The following is a 16,310-nucleotide window of genomic DNA, read 5'->3' as shown; positions in this document are numbered from 1 at the left end:
TAGGAGCTCCAGGAGGTGGGAATAGTAGTCTCTGAGGGGGGTTGGGGACAGGACCGGGCTCCAGAAATAGTAGTCCAGGCAGAAATTCATCCCTTGTCCCTAAAGGACTGGGATGCATTGCTGAGTCGGCTGGGGAGGGTGCCCTGGGATGATTGGGATCAGTTTCTGCTGTGGCTTGTGGATGTTGTTATAGAGATGCAGGCTTTAACTCGAGGGAACCAGGTGGCCATATGGCACAGTCTGTTGAGACGGGGCACACTGGGCATTGATGTGGCAGGGTTGGGGAATATGTTTCTGATCCCGGGGCAGGTGGCGAAATAGTTGTTCAGGGTGTACTCTCGTACTGCAGGGATGAATAAGCAGGGCTGCCCAGAGGATTCAGGGGCCTGGGGCAAAGCAGGGGAGCTGCGGCGCTTGTACTCACCCAGCAGTGGTCCGGGTCTTTGGTGGCATTTCGGCGGAGGCGGGCCCTTCAGTCGCTCCATGACTTCGGCAGCACTGAAGGGCCCCTCACTGCTGAAATGCCGCCGAAGACCTGGACCGCTGCCGGGCCAGGGCTCTCGGGGCTGCCGAAGACCCAGACCACAGCCGGGCCAGGGCTCACAGGGCCCCTGCGGGGCCCGGGGCCTGGGGGCAAATTGCCCTACTTGCCCCCCCCCACGGGCGGCCCTGTGAATAAGACGAGGAGAATGTCTGGGGAAATAAAGGTCGGATCTATGTAATCCCATACAGGCATGGGCACGGTGCTGGGTGGATCTCTGAAGTCATTGGGCCCAACATAGGGATAACTGGGTGGGATTCAATGGCCTGTGATAAAAAGAAGTTCTAGTTGCTTGTGTAACCTTTGGGTGGGCTAGAGTTCACTTCATTTCCGGTCTCCAGTGCCTTAAAAAAACAAACAAAACCCAACTCCCATAGAAAGTAGCTGGAGACCCAGAGTTCAGTCTCTAAGGATTTTCAGTGAGGATTGCACAGGGTCAACTGCCCCCATTCAAGTCCCAAAAGGAACTAAAGAAATGAATTTAATTAAATAACTTTATAAAATCTTATGATAAAGAAACAAATAATAATCTATTTTTACACCATGACATAGCTATTTGATAACCTACAGACATTACCTTCACAGTTATACATAAATATAAATAAAGAAAACCACAAAAATACAGTGAAAAGAAACTGAAAGTTCCCAAAAGCTTAGGTTTTGTTCACCTAAGTCTCTAAAGTTAGAGTTTTTGATCACCAAATCTATACAGGTTTCAGAATAGCAGCCTTGTTAGTCTGTATCCGCAAAAAGAACAGGAGTACTTGTGGCACCTTAGAGACTAACGAGTTTATTTGCTCATAAGCATTCATGGGCTACAGCCCACTTCATCGGATGCATGTAGTGAAAATACAGTAGGAACATATATATATATATACACAGAGAACATGAAACAATGGGTGTTACCATACACACTATAAGGAGAGTGATCAGTTAAGGTGAGCTATTATCAGCAGGAGAGAAAAAGAACTGTTTGTAGTGGTAATGAAAATGACCCATTTCCAGCAATTGACACGGAGATGTGAGGAACTATTTCCCCATGCTTATTTCTCCACCCCTCCCCACAGTTCCTCTTCTTCAGTGAGATTTTTACCCACGAAAGCTTATGCCCAAATAAATCTGTTAGTCTTTAAGGTGCCACCAGACTCCTTGTTGTTTTTGTAGATACAGACTAACACGGCTCCCCCCGATACTTGACACCATAGAATCTAGTGACATCATTATCTGTATTATGTATTTATAGAGACAGATACGAGAGCACATATGACAAATGTTTGCCTCTGCCCAGCATTGTAAGAAAAACTTATCTGGGAAGGGCCAGTGGAGGATGTCTCTGACCTGGCTGGAGCTGCTCCGGCAGGTTGGGCAATGCGGCCACAGCCTGCTCCAGTGGGCCAGACCGGGCAATGCGGCCGCAGCATGTTCCAGCAGGTTGGGCCAGGCGGCGTGGCCGCAGCATGCTCTGGCGCCCGGTGGCATGGCCAAAGCCTACTCTGGGGGATGGGGTCGAGCGGCGTGGCCACAGACTGCTTTGGAGGCTGAGGGGAGAGCAGCGTGGCCAGAAGTGGAGAGACTGTGGCCCCATCTCTTCCCTTCTGTCTCTGCTGACTGTGCTGCCTCTCCTTGCTCCCTCTGTTGGGGAGAGGGGCTGTGTCATAAACAGATAGTTAAGGGTTAATACCTCTTTTACCTATAAAGGGTTAAGAAGTTCACCTAGCCTAGCTGACACCTGACCAGAGGAACCAATCGGGGGACAAGGTGGTTCAAAAGAAAGGAGGGAAGTTCCCTTTGTTTAGTTTCAGTTTAAGTTAACAGGAGTGGAAAAGCTCCAAAATTCAGCCTCTTGTCAAGTAGTGAGTATTATTGAAGGAAATAAATAGGTTTATATTTATTTCTCTGTAACTTGTCTTGGGCATTAGGGAATAATCAAATTGTGTATTTTTTGTGTAACTAAGTTTTTGCCCATGGGGAAATCCTCTGTGTTTTGAATCTGTTGTATGTGAGAGTAGCTGGTATGCTAATCTCTCCCGGAGGGTTGCTTTTACCTTTCTTTTCTTTAATTAAAGCATTCTTTTTAAGAACCTGATTGATTTTTCCTTGTTTTAAGATCCAAGGGGGTTGGATCTGGGCTCACCAGGAATTGGTGGGGGAAAGGAGAGGGGATGGTTAAATTCTCCTTCTGTTAAGATCCAAGGGTTTGGATCAGTGTTTACCAGGAAATTGGTGAAGAAGTCTCTCAAAGCTACCCAGGGAAAGGAGTTAGAACTTGGGAGTGTTGACAGCAAAACCAGATCTAAGTTGGTAATTCAGTTTAGAGGTTCACATGCAGGTCCCCATATCTGTACTCTAAAGTCCAGAGTGGGGGTGAAACCTATGACAAGCTGTGTCCCACCTCTCTCTATATATACCAGTTCATAAGCCGACCCCCGTCTCTGGTGCTTCCCTTTTTTACAAAAAAAATTTGGCTTATGAACAAGTATATATATTTTACATTCAGCAGTCTGGTTCTGTGTTGGTTTAGGTGGTGACTATCCTTCCTGTATAGGCTCCTCCTTTCTCTAAAGATTGTCAGGTTGCTAATAAACCTAAATTCTGTTTCTGAACAGCATCATCTCATCCACATATTGAGATCCTGTAGTTCTGCCTCTCTTCCTGGCCCTGCATGTGGAACTGGAAACATTTCAGAGAATGCTACAATGGCCCTCCTGGACTTTAATCTCTTACCTACAGCCTATGGTTGGCAGCCAGGACCTCTCTCCTTCCTTTCCCTATGTCATGGTACCTACATGTATCATGACCAACAACTCCTCCTCAGCCCTGCACATAAGTCTCTCTAGATATCTTGAAAGGTCCACAACCTTCACACCTATCAAGGAGAAGATATAGGATAATAAAGGTGGGGAAAATAGTTCTCAGCATAGCTGGTGGCTGCCCCGACACAGATGGATGCTTTGGGTTGGTGGCAGGTCAGCCAGGACAACTGTTGCTCTGGATTCTGGCTCACTCCCCTGGTCTGGGATGTCACATGGTGGGTATGGTTAGGTCTCTATTTTTGCTGATCCTTGTCAACCTGGGCCCAGCTCGATAGACTATCTCAGCTTGCTGTGCTCATGCTATATGGTACAGTTGGTCTCAGGATCAGGTGAAAAGCCGACAGAGAGGATGATAGTGGGGGAGGGAAATGGAGGGGAAAAAGAGCAGGAGCTCACATCTGTCAGTCTGTGATCATCACTGGTCCAGCGCTGATGGCCAGGCGTATCCACTGGTGACCTGTGATCTGGTTGTACAAGGGCTCATGAGCAAAGGACAGAGTCTCTGGAGTTGAAGGAAAGGCCTGTCAGTCTGTCTCCTGGGAATCTCCCAAGAGTCTGTTCCCCAATTGAGCCCCCCATATTTTTAAGGACCACAAAACGGGATTATGGTCAGACTACCCCATTGGCTTATTATATTGTCCACCAGTTAAGTATAGTATAGGATTTTTGCTACTGGCAGTTGCCGATGGGCCACATACCATTGTAGGCAGTCTCATCATACCATCCCCTCCATAAGCTTGTCAAGCTCAGTCTTGAAGCCAGTTAGGTTTTTTGCCCCCACTGCTCACTTAGGAAGGCTGTTCCACATGGTATCAACGGAGTCAGACTGGCATAAAACTGGCATATGTGAGAAAATAATGAGATCTTAACATTTAGGGCTAGATTCTTAGCAAATCACTGTAGTTCTATTGAATTTGATAGCGCTTAACCAATTTACCCCCTATGAGGATCTGGCTTCCTGATTTCAATGGAGCTATATCCATTTACACCAGCCAGGGACTGGGCCCATTGACGCCAATGCTATCATGCCAATTTACACAAGCAGTGGATCTGACATGTACATTCTTCAAAGAGCTCAATCTATTCAAATTAACAAAGAGAACATTAAGGGCTGACTTGAGCACAGTATACAAATACCTACAATGGAACAAATACTTCATAATGGGCTCTCCATCTAGCAGCCAAAGGTATAACATGATCCAGACTGAAAGTTTAAGTTAGACAAATTCAGACTACAAATAAGGTGTAAATTCTTAACCACTGGAACTATTTACCGAGTTTTGTGGTCAAGAAGTCATACTGTATGATCACAATGGTCCCTTCTGACCTTGAAACCTATGAATACTCTTGGTTGACGGCCACATTGTTGTGAGGTAGGCTTGCCTCTCACTTTGCAGATAAGCCTTTAGAGCTGCATGCTGATTATATCAGTGTAAATCTAGACTCAGCACTGTTGTGGTTTTGCATGTGTACGTGACCTGAATATGATTGCGTGTTTGCATGCAGACACACTAATGTGTGTTTGTATATATGTGGGCTGTGCAGTAGTGTGTGTGTTTGGCTGTACTCTATTGTGTGGCACTAGATGACAATGTCCTTTGATAGAAGTTACGTATGGCTTGAACACAGGGCCTGTCGATTTTCAAGGAGGAATCCATACTGCTTTTGCTACAAGCACTATGTGAACTAGTACAGAGAAAACATCAGACTCATAAGCTGCTGTACAAGCTCTGACCACTACAGGGGGATAAGGAGCCACAATGTGTTAGTCTGGGTTATGTGCACATTTCTAGAGTGTGAGAATCTGAGTGACCATGTGTACCTGAGAATAAACTGCAATAACAATGACATGGAATTAGTGGGAATGTCTGGACTGCCCAGGCTTCCAGGATGTGGGAAGTGATTTCAGTTCAGATAAAGCAGCCACACAGAGTCACTCGTGCATATGCCACCCACCGGTATTTGTGTGTTACAAATCCCTTCTGCGCCCAATCTCCAGAGCCCGTGAGTCTGTCACAGCCCTACCAGGGAGCCTGCCTCTTTAGATCAAGCTGCAACCTTATATCTGGTGATCCCTGATGCAACTACATGGTACCAGCCAAGATGATGACCATCATATAAGTGCAACGGGGCCCTATTTCTATATTTATCCTAGAATCATAGAATCGTAGGACCAGTCAAGTTCCCTGCATACATGGCAGGACTAAGTATTATCTAGATCCTCCTTGACAGGTGTTTGAATAAATTGATCTTAAAAATCTCCAATGATGGAGATTCCACAATCTCCCTAGGCAATTTATTCCAGTGCTTAACCATCCTGAGAGTTAAGAAGTTTTCCATAATGTCCAACCTAAACCACCCTTTCTGTAATTTAAGCCCATTGCTTCTTGTCCTATCCTCAGAGGTGAAGGAGAATACATTTCCTCCCTCCTCCTTGCAACAATCTTTTATGTACTTGGAAACAGCTATCATGTCCCTGTTACACTCTGTGCTCCAAAGTAGTACCCTGGCACCCCCATATTTTACATAGGATATGACTATGATAGGTTTTGTACAAAGTATGCCTTGTGAGGTATCATTTCAAAAATCTTAATATCAAAAAACATTAATATCACTGCTCTACAGCCAAAATGCTTCTGAAATAAATGTAGTCAAACTTTACTAATTCTGGGTCACTGAGAACGAAAATGATGCTTAAAATTGTTGATTGGCTCTAGTTTTCAAGATATCCTATTGGGTCAGTGTATACGACCCTTGACTTGCAATGGCGGAGGATAAGTGAGTTATAAAGGGAAGGAATCTCAATTTAAACCAGAAATGACTAAAAGACATCTTTGACTGGATCTATGAATAAATCTATGACTGGGTTTGGAGAGTACTTGCTTTTTAGGCAAAACAATGAATGATGCAATCTGAAGCTGGTATTGTGTCATACATGATATGAATTGCATCATGTTATTCCTAGAAGCTATGGCTGATGAAATCATAACAAAGTTTACATCATTCTGCTGAACAAATTGCCCTATATCAGCTCTAAAAATCATAGTGTCGTGCTCTCTTATTTGTCAGTGTTTGATTTTGCAAAGGGACACATTTCTGTTTAGCCGAAGTGAGCAGAGATGCCTTGTATTTGTGTGAACAGTGCAGATAACTTCTGCTTTGTTTGTGGTGAAGTGACTTTTGCATCACAAAAGCGCAGTATAACCACTATGGTTAAGAAAGCCTATCAGCTTTATTTTGGCTGCAAAATTGGAGATCAGGACAAAAGGTGGGCCCCACACATATGCTGCAACACTTGTGCAACAAATCTTCACCAGTGGTTGAACAGGAAAAGGAAATCTATGCCTTTTGCAGTGCCAATGATTTGGAGAGAGCCAACAGATCATACCACCAATTGTTACTTCTGCATGGTGCCTCCAGTTGGGAAAGGTGTGTCAAAGAAGAAAAAGTGGACTGTGCATTATTTAAACATTCCATCAGCTATACGCCCAGTACCCCACGGAGAAGGACTGCCGGTTCCTGATGCACCGGAATCATTCTCACTTGAGTCAGACGAGGAAGAGGAAGAGGATGAAACTTCGGGTCCTGAACCATCAATGTCACAGGACCCACATTTTCTCCCATCCTCCTCCTCTGAACCACACCTCAGAACACAAGGTGAACTGAATGACCTTGTCAGGGATTTGGAACTACCCAAGAGTAAGGCAGAGCTGTTGGGCTCCAGACTACAGCAGTGGAATCTCCTGGGAGGTCATGTTAGGGTTTCCATGTTCCGTGACCGTCAAAAGGATCTTGTCCCATTCTTCTTCATGGAAGGTGATCTTGTAGCCTGCAAGAACATCAATGGTGTGATGGCAGCCCTCAACATCGTTCACGATCCAGATGAGTGGAGACTGTTCATTGATTCATCGAAGACGTGTCTTAAAGCTGTTTTACTGCATAATGGCAATGTTTTGCCGTCAATTCCAGTTGGTCATGCAGTCCATCTGAAGGAAACCTATGACAACATGAAACAACTTTTGAGGTGCATAAACTATGACCAACATTAGTGGCAGCTTTGTGGCGATTTGAAGGTTGTTGCTCTCTTGCTTGGTCTGCAGACTGGATACACAAAGTACTGCTGTTTTCTCTGTGAATGGGATAGTTGTGCAAGAGATTCCCACTACATCAAGAAAGATTGGCCACTCCGACAGTCATTGGAGCCTGGGAGCAAAAGTGTTCAGCATCCACCACTTGTTGAATCAAGGAAGATTTTGTTACCACCCTTACACATCAAGCTGGATCTGATGAAGAACTTTATCAAGGCCATTGACAAAGCACAAGCAGCTTTCAAGTACCTCCGTGGAAAATTTCCAAGGTTAAGTGAAGCTAAGATAAAGGAAGGTGTCTTTGTTGGTCCTCAGATTCATGAACTTCTTCGAGATGATGCATTTGACCTTGCACTGCATGGCAAGGAAAAGACAGCATGGAAAGCCTTCCAGTTAGTGGCAATAATTTTTCTCGGAAACAACAAGGCAGACAACTACAGGTTGTTGGTGGAAATCCTCCCCAAGGCATACAAAAGCCTTGGTTGCAACATATCACTAAAGATACATTTTTTGCACTCTCATCTAGATTTTTTTCCACCGAACTGCGGAGCAGTGAGCGATGAGTACGGCGAGCGATTTCACCAGGACATTGCAACAATGGAGAAACGCTATCAGGGCAAATGGAGCCCATCAATGCTTGCAGACTATTGCTGGACAGTGACAAGAGATGCTCCATTTAATGAATACAAGAGACAAGCCAAGAAGCGCCAAGTAGACACTGAATAGGACTAAACTATGTACCTAATAGTGTTTTGCCTTTTGTTTCATAATAAATGTTATTTATATAACCCTTTTGCTGATTTTTAAAGTGTTACATAAACAGGACAGGTGAAATATTATCATGTAAAGCAACCATAAACACATGAAAAGACCTAGGTTTACAATTTATGATTAAAACTCTACTATCTACACAATATACATAGACATAAAATGTAAAACCTTAAATATCTTATAAACAGTAGCCAATCAGTTGTTTTAATTGTCATATTTGAATTCAGCACATCAAAATACATAATAAATAGCACATTTTATCTCAGAAGCAGATGACTTCTCAAAAATTGTAGACCAGTGTATCCTGTTGCATTGTATGTGGTATCACTGTATGGAAAGTTATGAAGCTTTCTGTGTCTGTGTTACTGAAATATATTGTAAGATTGGAAACACCCACAACCAGCTTTTCAGATAGAAGAATGGAGAAGACAGCCAGCATTGATGGCCTATTAAGGGAAATCCAAACTACCAAAGACTATCACAGGATCTGTATACAATGAAGGCTTCTCAGAGGGAGCACGTAGAGAATGGAGACTGCTTTATGCACATCATAGCAAAGAATCTTTCCAGCAAGCTGGAGAAAGCTATAAAGGGGGGAAGTGACATCATTGCTTGGTCTCATTCCCCCCACAACTCAACACCTGTAAAGACATCTTGTGGACAAAGGCTTTGAACGGGGGAGGTGGTCCCAGGCTGAAAAGAGGAATCCCAGCCTGTGGCTGAAGGAACTATATCATCATGGTGAGACATTGTTTGAGTCAAATCCTGTCTAGTTTATTGAACTCAGATTGTAATTTTGCTTTTATTTATTGGGTAACCAACTTTGATTTGTATGTTTATTACTTATAATCACTTAAAATCTATCTTGCTGTAGTTAATAAATCTGTTTTATGTTTTACCTAAAACAGTGTGTTATGCTTGAAGTGCTTCGGGAATCTGCTCAGTGTAATGAAGTTGGTGCATGTCGACTTTCCTTTGTAGAAGTGGCTGATTGGATAATAAACTTTCACCGGTGAGGCTTCTGACCAGGTGTGATGGGGTGTACCTACCTTGAACTACCCCTAAAGGGTTGACTGTGCTTTTCAGGCTGGGGAAGCCACAGCTCTCTGACTCTGCTCGGCATGCTCAGTTTGGAGGCAGAGTATAAAAGGAATCAGCCGAACTCAGTGTGGGCAGGCTGCTGAAGGGGGAGGATGCAGACTGCAGGCTCTCTCCAGGGAGCTGCTCCAGGCCCCAAATACAGATCCAGAGCACTCAGAGCTCCAGACTGACCCCAGACTGCCTGATGAGCCCAGAGAAGAGTCTGTACCGACAGGAGCTACGCCACTTGAAGTCCCAGAGACCTGGGGGAGTTGTGGAGCATCACCGGGGGAGAAAGGGTAGGAAGCAGCCCAGGAGACTTAGAATTTTCTCTGGTGAGTGAACTTGGGAACCAGTCAGCATGTTTCAGGAGGATGTGCGCTGACTCGGTGGTGAGCACCCCCACCACCGCTGGAGCCCTGGGCTGGGACTTGGAGAAGAAGTGAGGGCCCGAGTCCCCCTACCCTGGGAACCACAAACCCTTGAGTGGTGCCTCACTTCCCCAGTGGGCCAATAGGCCACACAATTCCATAGAGTGGGACAACCTTATTGATTCTGGACATTAGGTCATGCAGATTGGAAGGGCCGCCTTATTGACTCTGGCCATCTGCCTGCCTGAACTGACTTCCCAGGAGGTCTACTGCCTACCAGAAGCCCATATCTGAGACATTATCAAAGGATTCTTGAGGATCATTGCAACTAGACTAAACTAAATACTTCCTTGTTTCTCAGGTTATATCTGAGAGGGTTGATCGGTGGGGTCAGAATAGAATAGAACACCTATAGCTTCCTTTGTGTATCTCTTTCCATGCACCTCTCAGCAGCCATCTCAAGTGAGAGTCTCCTGTAGCTTCATTCCAGCTAATAGAAACCAGGGAGAGAGTAAAAGAGCAGCATTCCATTCCTGACTATCATGTCAATGCAGCGATAGGGGCCAGCTCTTGGTGATGAGAGAGAAAGAGGCCCCATTCCCTTCTCATTACCTTTCACCAATTTACTATGCCTATAAATCACAGGGCCTCTTAATTTTACTGGTTGCATTGCAAAGTTTTTCCGTGCCAGAGGATGCTACCTTGAGAGGAAATTCATGCGAAAATAAAATTAGTTCATACAAAAGGCTGCATTTTCATGGAGGTTGTGTGTAAAAATCTTGCTTGATGCCATTAAAAACACATTTTCAAAGAAAGTCACAACTTGCAGTGGAGCTCCGTGGGGTTCAGATGGTGACGGGTTCTGGGGAATGACTAGACATGTTTTTCCATCATAGAGTATTTATATAGTTACAAACATGTATAGAGACTCATATCTCTTGCACCTCAAACTGTAGCCATAGTCATGAGATGAAAAAATAGGGTTTCACCACAAGGGGGTGCTGTCCAGGATCCCAAGCCCACTAGCCCAAAGATGGAGAACACTGGACCTATCCACTTCCACTTCTTTCCTGGCAGGCCACACAGAAAATAGGTGACAGAGCTAGGAAACAAATTAATTTTTCTAATGCCTAAACCACGGGGAAGGAAGGAGATATGGGAACTATGCTGTCTACATGCTGCATGGCTACATAGGGTTACTGATGAGAACTTAGCATGCATACTGTACTGCATGATTTATATGAGAAAGGAGCTGCTATATTGCATAATGTTGCCCAGATATGAAAAGAAGCTCTAGGGTGGAAAAAGGGGATAGCTGTACTATACCCAGACCTCTGCATGGCTGCAGAAATTAAGGGATAAGAAAGCTATAGGGATAAATTATCAGTTCTAGTAAACCCATAGCTCTGTTTACTTTAATGGGGCTACATCAATTTGCATCAGCTGGTGATCTGGCCATTGACTCCAATGGAGCTACAGCTTATGCCTACCAGCTGAGGATCTGGCCCACAGATCTAGCAGAGCTCTGTCAATTTACATCAGAGGAGAATGTTGTCCACTAACCCCAATGCAGATTCATTGGTTTACACCAGCTGGGGATCTGGCCCACTCATGCTGATGGAGTTAACGTCAGTGTAATCCAGCTGGCAATCTGTCCCATTGTCATCACTCCAAAAGGTAAACTAGTGCTTCATCATGAGGTGAAAGATTTCCCCCCAGAGGCTTATTAGTTTATTTCACTAAATGCAATTACATTTGAGAAAACACAAGCCAGTGGCATGAGGCATTAATAAAAAACAATGCTTTGGAGACATAAAAGCTTAATGGTGAAGGGTTGAAGTGAGACCTAATTAAGAAGTTTTGGGACTCGATTGTACTTATTAAAAACTTTGAACTGGACTGGGAATAACAATCTACCCCCAAAGGATTTGCAATAAGAAAGAAATTGTTAGTCTCAGGCTTCCCTCAAAACACCAGCATAATTCAGGTCAAGGTGAGACAGTTTTCCCCAGATGTGGACAATATATTGTGAAGCACAGATTCAATGGTTTTATAGACTATGCTAGATTGTTTACATTAACTGATGTGTGCATACACACAAATGTGCATGTGTTTCTGTCTGCATAAACCACTATCCTCGTCTGCGTGGTTTTAGATCCTCTAAAGTGTGCTCTTTTTTACACTTTGTAGAACTGATTTTTTGAGATAATGCAATGACCAGTACTTCCAAATCCACAATAGTCTTGGAGTGTGTGTGACATTCTATACCTTGGGGGAGCGTACTGTAACCCCCATATTCCTCATTTTCATATAATCATGATCTTACATATAAAGCATGCCTTGTAAGGTATCAGGGGAAAGGTTACTTTATTTTCAATGGAAATAGATTTTTAAAATTATAATACACATAATACATCAGGTACAAACAGATACATACATAATTTGCTCTATATTTATGCTGGAATTTTTCAAATAATGCCATGGATTTAGATGTCCAAGCTAAAATACAATAGGAGTTAGATGCCTAAGACCCTTAAGCTCCTTTGAAAACCCCAGTCTGAGTCTTTGTCCCATATCTCCTACACAACCAGCCTTCCTCCCCTCCATTTGTCTTAAGGAACTTTGGCCCAGATCCACAAAGGGATGTACAAAGGTGTTGAGCCACTGAGCTCCCTTATAGCCTGAACCCCCCTGGGCTATGGGATATTCAGATGTGGGTCTCCCTCAATCTCTCCTGTCAGAGTGGCTCCACTTTAATTAAATAATTGAATAATTACATAATAATTGGGCCATAGAAAGAGCGAGAAGACTTTATAGCCCAGTGGTTAGAGCACTCATCTGAGAAGTAGCTGATCCCTCTTCAATCCCTTTGCCTCAGCAGGCACAGTGGGAACTGCAACAGGGGTTCTCCCACATCCCAGGTGAGTGCCCGAAACCCGGGGGTAAAGGTTATGAGGGAGAAGATAGGTGCCCCGCGGTATAGATAAAAGCAGCAGTGCACATGTGCAAAGGCAGGAAGATAGGTGCAAAAATTTAGGCACGTAGTGAATTTAGGCACCTATCGGATGAGGCACCTGTCAGATGTCATTTTGTGGATTTTGGTAGTGCCTAAAAACGGGATGCAGATTCCTAAATCTGGAATTAGGCACCTCAACCCCTTTTTGTATCCAAGCCTCTGAGTCTGGATTTCATCCTGCTCATCCATCAATCTGACAGGTTCCTCAGCACATTTCTAAAAGCCACCATCCAGCCATGCACAGCAACAGAAGCCTGCCCTTGTCCCTTGCCATCACCACCCCCTTCTAAAACTTAAAATGAAAGAGAAGCAACAACAGAAGCCAGATGAGAGTGAATCATAATGTGGCTACCTGCCAGACTGTAGGGTCAGAGATCAGTAAAGTGTACATGCTCGTGTCTCTCAGGCCAGAGATACTCCACTGAACTGACTTGTTTAGCTATGATTGTTTCCATTTTCAGCGTACTTTAAAAATTAGCATGGATTCTCTGATCTCTTGTCAAGGCCACACACTCACTCCTAATGTGCGCCAAAGCCTCCTTGACATTTTTATTTCTCAGGGTGTAGATGATAGGGTTGACTAGAGGAGTCAGGACTGTGTAGAAGATGGAGAAAACTTTGTTCAGGTCTCTCAGGGTGGGAGTTTTTGGAGACAGGTACACAATATTCAGGGTCCCATAGAAAATGGTCACCACAATCAGGTGGGAGGAGCAGGTGGAAAATGCTTTTTGCCTCCTAGTGGTAGATGGAATTCTCAGGATGGTGATGATGATGCAAACGTAGTAGATGAGAGTCAATAGAAATGGGGGCAGGATGAATATGGAGGCCAGGACAAAAGTGACAAGTTCGATCGGGCGGGTGTCACTACAGGAGAGTTTAGTCATTGGGGTGAAATCACAAAAGAAATGGTCAATTTCATCGGGGCCGCAGAAGATTAAACGTGACATCAAAGATGTTATTATAGCACTAGCCACCATCCCATTGATCCAAGACCCTGCTGCTAGCTGGAGGCAGAATTTGCAATTCATAAGAGTTGCATAATGCAGTGGTTTGCATATCGCTACATATCTATCGTAAGACATGACAGACAAGAGACAGCACTCAGATCCTGCTAGCCAGGTAAAGAAATAATATTGCAAGAAACAGCCATTTACTGAAATGACATATTCATTTGTCAGGAAACTGGCCATCATCCTAGGCAGGATGGTGGAAGTGTAGCAGGTCTCCAAGCAGGACAAGTTCCCCAGGAAGAAGTACATGGGGATGTGAAGGTGCTGATCAGCCACAACTAGCGCAATGATGAGGATGTTCCCAGCCACAGTGAGAATGTAGATCACTAGAAACAGCAGGAAGAGAAGAACACGCAGTTCAGGATGACTCCCAAATCCCAGGAGGATGAATTCTGTGATGGCTGTTTGATTTCCCTGTTCTGTTTTTGCCATGAGGTGTATCTAGGACAATTAAATGGTAGTCTGTGATATTATTTAATGAAGATGATCTTAAATTTTCATGCAGTAATATAAATGTAATTCCATAAATTATACATGATGCAAGTCAGTTGGCTAAGACTAAAATGGTTGGTTGGAAGACTCACATTTGAGTGCCAACGTGTCTAGAATCATGGGTTGGAATTTTTAAAGGTGTCTAAGCATACAGCTACAGTTGACTTGAAATGGTATTTGCGTACCTTACTTTCTTCCACTTCTTAGAAAATCCCATGTCTTAAAAATCCATGAAAAGATCCATCCAGAAACCCAACAAATGACAGACATAAATTGTTGTATGATCTTCTCTTCTACCCCACCTCTTGACAAATGGGAGAAGAAACATCCTCTACATACAGAGTCCAGTGTTGATTTTGTCTAATATAGACTCATTGAATGATAGAAATGTAGATCTGGAAAGGACCTTGAGAGATAATATTGTGTATTTCAGACAGAGAATTTGGCTTTATTAAATTCTAGTTCCCCATGTAGGTACTTGTAGACTGTAATCAAGCCACATCTTAACTTCAAAAGAGAGCATTAAAATAAGTATTGTTTTAAATTGGTATGCAATTTGTTTTTTGTCATTGTATTGACTTCTCTTCAAAATGGGCTAAAAATCAACTGGCAACATGTATGTTTTATCTACCTATTTACATTATGTCTGTGTTTGTAATTACAATTGCACAGACAGAAAGATTGCTCTTGTGTCCAGCCATTCCCCACAACCCAAAACCTCAAAATGATGGAAATAAGAAATCAAGGGGTAAGTCTATAACACTGGTCACCACCTTCTCATCACCTGCAATGATATTTGCCAGTATTATATTTTAATTGCAGCTGTGAAAGTGACAAAAACCATCAATCCCAGCAGCCACCAGGGTCTTCTTGAGGAGAATTTCCACTTTATGGGAAATACAGTAGAAACCTGTTTATTTGAACCTCCATTATGTGGTTCTCTGTATTAACTGAACAATCAGCGCAGACACAGGAATATCATAGAATATCAGCGTTGGAAGGGACCTCAAAAGGTCATCTAATCCAACCTCCTGCTCAAAGCAGGACCAATCCCTAGATAGTTTTTTACCCCAGTTCCCTAAATGATCTCCACAAGGATTGAACTTACAACCTTGGGTTTAGCAGGCCAATGCTCAGACCACTGAGCTATTACTCCCGCTCACCCCTAATATGGGAACTTGACACTTCATAGACAAATTCAGACTGGAAATAAAGTGTAATTTCAACAGATAATTAACCAATCAAACTTTCCAAGGGTTGTGGTGGATTCTCCATCACTTGTAATTTTTAAATCAAGAGTAGTTATTTTTCCACGATATATGATAATTCCTTCAGACAGGAATTATTTTGTGGAAGTCCTGTGTTCTACATGAGGTCAGACTAGATGATCACAATGGTCCCTCTGGCCTGAGAATCTCTGACTCTATAAAATATATGAAGGAAACAAAACACTTTGAGGAGAGGCTAGATGATTCTCTGAATATAGTAAATAAAAGGAAGTGAAGTCTGGGATCTTCAAAACCATCAGTGGCTAGAAGCCAAGATTATCAGGGATGCAACTCTATGCTCTGGATGACCCAAAACCTCGGACTGCCAGAAGCCAGGAAGCCATAAGCCAGTTCTGTTCACTCCCTCTGAAGCTCTGGTACTGGTCACTGGTGGAAAACAAGATACTGACCTACATAGACCATTGGCAAACCCAGTATGGCCATGCTTATGTTCTTATGATCTATGATAGGAGATATCATGAATGCTGGTGTTAGAATCATAGAATATTAGGGTTAGAAGAGACCTAAGGAAGTCATCTAGTTTCTAGTCCAATCCCCTACTCAAAGCAGGAACAACACCAACTAAATCATCCCAGCCAGGGCTTTGACAAGCCAGGCCTTAAAAACCTCTAAGAACGGAGATTCCACCACCTCCCTAGGTAACCCATTCCAGTGCTTCACCTCCCTACTAGTGAAATAGTGTTTCCTAATAGCTAACCTAGACCTCCCCCACTGCAACTTGAGACCATTGCTTCTTGTTCTGTTATCTGCCACAACTGAGAATAGCCAAGCTCCATCCTTTTTGGAACCCCCCTTCACGTAGTTGAAGGCTGCTATCAAATCCCCCCTCACTCTTCTCT

The 16,310-nt window shown here is 43.6% G+C and overlaps 1 protein-coding gene across 1 annotated transcript; it reads right to left on the bottom strand.

The window, feature by feature from the left end:
- Window positions 1-13,147: 13,147 nt before the first annotated feature.
- On the bottom strand, window positions 13,148-14,122 carry LOC117885445 (olfactory receptor 10A7-like). Its single transcript, XM_034786751.1, has one exon. The coding sequence runs from the start codon at window positions 14,120-14,122 to the stop codon at window positions 13,148-13,150; it is 975 nt and encodes a 324-aa protein (XP_034642642.1).
- Between the last annotated feature and the right edge of the window lie 2,188 nt (window positions 14,123-16,310).

The sequence above is a fragment of the Trachemys scripta genome, chromosome 12 (genome assembly GCF_013100865.1).
Source record: "Trachemys scripta elegans isolate TJP31775 chromosome 12, CAS_Tse_1.0, whole genome shotgun sequence".
In the NCBI taxonomy this organism is placed as follows: Eukaryota; Metazoa; Chordata; order Testudines; family Emydidae; genus Trachemys; species Trachemys scripta.
The sequence above is the reverse complement of the archived record's forward strand: the minus strand, read 5'-3'. Positions and strand labels throughout refer to the sequence as shown.